General features: G+C 45.3%; 1 protein-coding gene across 1 annotated transcript in view; it reads right to left on the bottom strand.

The window, feature by feature from the left end:
- The window catches only part of slc1a8a (solute carrier family 1 member 8a), a 9754-nt gene extending 6189 nt beyond the window's left edge, over nucleotides 1-3565 (bottom strand). The window contains exons 1-2 of the mRNA XM_061077724.1: nucleotides 3314-3565; nucleotides 1-47 (exon numbers count right to left, since the gene is read on the bottom strand). The exon at nucleotides 1-47 is cut by the window's left edge and continues 33 nt beyond it. Coding sequence (XP_060933707.1) covers nucleotides 1-47; nucleotides 3314-3565 — 299 coding nt within the window. The remainder of the gene's footprint in view (nucleotides 48-3313) is intronic.
- Nucleotides 3566-4511: the final 946 nt, after the last annotated feature.

The raw sequence follows: 4511 nt of genomic DNA, 5'->3' as shown, positions 1-4511 counted from the left end.
AACATCCTCATCAGCAGCTCTCCAGGAAAAGAGAAGTAGAGTTTGGCCTGCGGTGAAAACAGAAATGTTTTAGATCACACGTTTCCTTCTCCTCTGATTGAAATGTAGTGCATAGAGATTTATAGTAATGATGTCTGCTTTTTTATCTGCTGTATGATTATCATTTCTAATGTCACTGCAGGATCCGTGCTCCTAACATGACGTCTGAATGCTGATTTAAAGCCTGGGATATAATTTGGGAATATTCTTAATTAATTTAGTTTTGTTTGTTTTAAAGTCGGCAGATTTTAAATAATGGAATCAAAAGCTTTAAGCCCCAAAAGTTGCAAATGAACAGAAACATTATCATGATCATTACCTGCGTCTTCATCTCCTTGTTTTAATTGTTTAATTTAGTTTTAGCTCCTCAAACTCAATCACTTATTGAAGGACGTGAACACGTTGTTTTCTACAGGAACAAGATTTTATGGAATATTTGCTCAGAAATCAGTCGATTTGAGTTTGTTTTGACGGTGATAGAGTTTGATTATTTTCCTGCTGCTCCTTCATTAGTTTAAACTCTGCACAGACCTGCTCAGCTGATCCAGCACCAGACGTTATCGTCAGTTTGAGAACAAAGAGAATCAGTTTCTCTTTTGCTTTATTTAAACAATGTCTCTGGATTATGAAGTTGCTTTATCTCCAGGAACTGAAAACACGTCTCTGACTGATTCCTACAAGTTTTTTAAAAAGTGTTTGTACAGATGAACAGAGGTCGTTGCTATCAAAGTGAATATGAAATATGAATAAGAAACAGTCTGTTCAGGAAGAGTGATGCTAGCTGATGCTAAACCTCGTCTATATTATATTATATTATATTCTATATCAGCTCTCTGACTTCAGAAAGTCCAACCACTAAATCATCTCCTGACCACGACTCCTTGATCCTTAGAAGAGGTGTCAAGGTCAAGGACAGAGAAGGAGAAGCTGTAAGGAGTTAGGAAAGGTGTTAGGAAGGGAGTTAGGAAAGGAGTTAGGAATGGAGGGAGGAAAGGAGTTAGGAAAGGAGTTAGGAAAGGAGGTCGGAAAGGAGTTAGGAAAGGAGGGAGGAAAGGAGTTAGGAAAGGAGAACCACAGTGTGGAGGAGGTCGGACTCAACTTACACTAATAAAAGAGGAGAAAACTCTTTTGTGTCCATTCCACAGTCAGAGGATTAAAATAACTTTAATATTTAGTTATGAAGATGATATTTAGAACTGAACATATTAGTTCATTATGTTTGTTGTTCACTGGACAGATAAAGGAAAATAAAACAGCTGTTCTGTTTTTTATATTGACATGGGCCCGTTGTGTCACTTTAATGTGGCTCTCCTAAAGGAGACAGGTTAGGAAGCAGTGAAGCTCCTTTCCTTTCCTTAAGGATGGTCCCATGTTTCCTCTCCTAAAGGAGACAGGTTAGGAAGCAGTGAAGCTCCTTTCCTTTCCTTAAGGATGCTCCCATGTTTCCTCTCCTAAAGGAGACAGGTTAGGAAGCAGTGAAGCTCCTTTCCTTTCCTTAAGGATGGTCCCATGTTTCCTCTCCTAAAGGAGACAGGTTAGGAAGCAGTGAAGCTCCTTTCCTTTCCTTAAGGATGGTCCCATGTTTCCTCTCCTAAAGGAAACAGGTTAGGAAGCAGTGAAGCTCCTTTCCTTTCCTTAAGGATGGTCGCATGTTTCCTCTCCTAAAGGAAACAGGTTAGGAAGCAGTGAAGCTCCTTTCCTTTCCTTAAGGATGGTCCCTTGTTTCCTCTCCTAAAGGAGACAGGTTAGGAAGCAGTGAAGCTCCTTTCCTTTCCTTAAGGATGGTCCCATGTTTCCTCCCCTAAAGGAGACAGGTTAGGAAGCAGTGAAGCTCCTTTCCTTTCCTTAAAGATGGTCCCATGTTTCCTCTCCTAAAGGAGACAGGTTAGGAAGCAGTGAAGCTCCTTTCCTTTCCTTAAGGATGGTCCCATGTTTCCTCTCCTAAAGGAGACAGGTTAGGAAGCAGTGAAGCTCCTTTCCTTTCCTTAAGGATGGTCGCATGTTTCCTCTCCTAAAGGAAACAGGTTAGGAAGCAGTGAAGCTCCTTTCCTTTCCTTAAGGATGGTCCCATGTTTCCTCTCCTAAAGGAGACAGGTTAGGAAGCAGTGAAGCTCCTTTCCTTTCCTTAAGGATGGTCCCATGTTTCCTCTCCTAAAGGAGACAGGTTAGGAAGCAGTGAAGCTCCTTTCCTTTCCTTAAGGATGGTCCCATGTTTCCTCTCCTAAAGGAGACAAGTTAGGAAGCAGTGAAGCTCCTTTCCTCATCAGATCTTATGGCTGAAACACCTCAGGTTATTTCACTCAGTTAAGAACCTCCCGTAACATTGCTAATGCTACTGTTTGCTAATGCTACTGTTTGCTAATGCTACTGTTTGCTAATGCTACTGTTTGCTAATGCTACTGTTTGCTAATGCTAGCCGCTCTCTTTTCAGTTATTTAGGTCAAAGACGTTTAGTTTGTTTTTAAATACCTTTACCTGGAAATGAACACTTAGTAAGATTCCATGCTTACATAATAAGAGCAGGCTAGGCTAACGGTTATCTCGCCTAATGTTAGCTTACGGCGGTAATAATTCATATTAACTTCACCTAACAAAGTGTTGAATGTTGTAAAGAGACGGATAAAACTATGAGTCAAATATAAATATAAAAAACAATATTTGATACTTTTTAAAAAAATATGCACAGAAGCTGTATTATCATTATGAATTATATTTGCTTAAATAAACAGATAAAATTCTCCTCGACAATAGAGTGTAACAGCAAAGCTGAAGATTCAAAATGTAAATGTCAATGCATGAAGTTAAAAGAAAATGAAGAAAAGTATCAACAGGATATTTAAAAAACGATCAATGGAAAATCAGTAAATATAAATGAGAATTTGAAAAAGAAAAGTATTACTGATAAGTTCAAAGAGAAGAATAAACATTAGAGCTGAATATTGAGTTGAGTCCTGAAGGGGGGGGGCAACTAGACATTTAAAAAGAAATCATCTTAATGGAGACAGGAAACTGTCAGAAGAAAATATTATGGAGACTGAACTGTTTAATAAAGTCCTGATTGTGGATCTAAAGGAAAGTTTCCAAACCGTCTTTGAATGTTTCAGCTTCAGAAATCTATTCAACAGGAAGTGAGACTTTAAAAATAAAGGTACTATGCAGCAGATTCAGAGACAAATATCAAGAGGACACTTTGTATGTAACCAAGGCAACTGAAGTATTGAGTCCGGATGTAGTTTTTAAAGTGTAGATGCTGAGGTGGGGGGGGGGGTCTGACCTGTGTGGAGAGCTGGGTTCCTCTCAGCATGAAGCCCAGCGTGCAGCCCGTCAGCACCGCGATGACCGACAGCGTGAGCAGCCCGTTCCTCCGGCAGAACCTCTGGACCTTCTGCCGCAGGTCCGACTTCCCCGTGGCCCGGAGGAAGGTCTTCATCTGGTCCCCCATCCTCCCCTCCGTGCTCCCGGCCCCACACGAGCCGTGGACCGAGCCGGCCTCCTCCTCGCCACTCGGTAACAGAAGCTCCTCCATGGTCCGGTGTGTGCAGTTGGCCGGGTGACAGACCTGTGCGAGCCAAAGACCAGTTAGCCTTTCCCCCCCCGAGGATTAAGTCCTCACGCTCAGAGACACCCGGAGCCTGAAGGCCTCCTGCAGCCGGCTCCAGACTTACAGGGACTAAGAGGCTTAGAGGAAAGTACCTCACACGCCTTGTTGTGGCATCTGGTCCTGGTCTCTGCTGCTGGACCTGGTCTCTGCTGCTGCTGGACCTGGTCTCTGCTGCTGGTCCTGGTCTCTGCTGCTGGACCTGGTCTCTGCTGCTGGACCTGGTCTCTGCTGCTGGACCTGGTCTCTGCTGCTGGACCAGGTCTCTGCTGCTGGACCTGGTATCTGCTGCTGCTGGACCTGGTCTCTGCTGCTGGACCTGGTCTCTGCTGCTGGACCAGGTCTGTTCCGCTGGACCTGGTCTCTGCTGCTGGACCTGGTCTCTGCATCTGGACCTGGTCTCTGCTGCTGGACCTGGTCTCTGCTGCTGCTGCACCTGGTCTCTGCTGCTGGACCTGGTCTGTTCTGCTGGACCTGGTCTCTGCTGCTAGTCCTGGTCTGTGCTGCTGGACCTGGTCTCTGCTGTTGCTGGAACCTGGTCTCTGCTGCTGGTCCTGGTCTGTGCTGCTGGACCTGGTCTCTGCTGCTGCTGGACCTGGTCTCTGCTGCTGGTCCTGGTCTCTGCTGCTGGTCCTGGTCTCTGCTGCTGGACCTGGTCTCTGCTGCTGCTGGACCAGGTCTCTGCTGCTGGACTTGGTCTCTGCTGCTGCTGGTCCTGGTCTCTGCTGCTGGACCTGGTCTCTGCTGCTGCTGGACCTGGTCCCTGCTGCTGGAACTGGTCTCTGCTGCTGGTCCTGGTCTCTGCTGCTGCTGGACCTGGTCTCTGCTGCTGGACCTGGTCTCTGCTGCTGCTGGACCTGGCCTGTTCTGCTGG

This window comes from Limanda limanda, chromosome 9 (genome assembly GCF_963576545.1).
Source record: "Limanda limanda chromosome 9, fLimLim1.1, whole genome shotgun sequence".
Taxonomy (NCBI): Eukaryota; Metazoa; Chordata; class Actinopteri; order Pleuronectiformes; family Pleuronectidae; genus Limanda; species Limanda limanda.
Note: the sequence above shows the minus strand (reverse complement) of the source record. Positions and strands in the feature narration are given on the sequence as shown.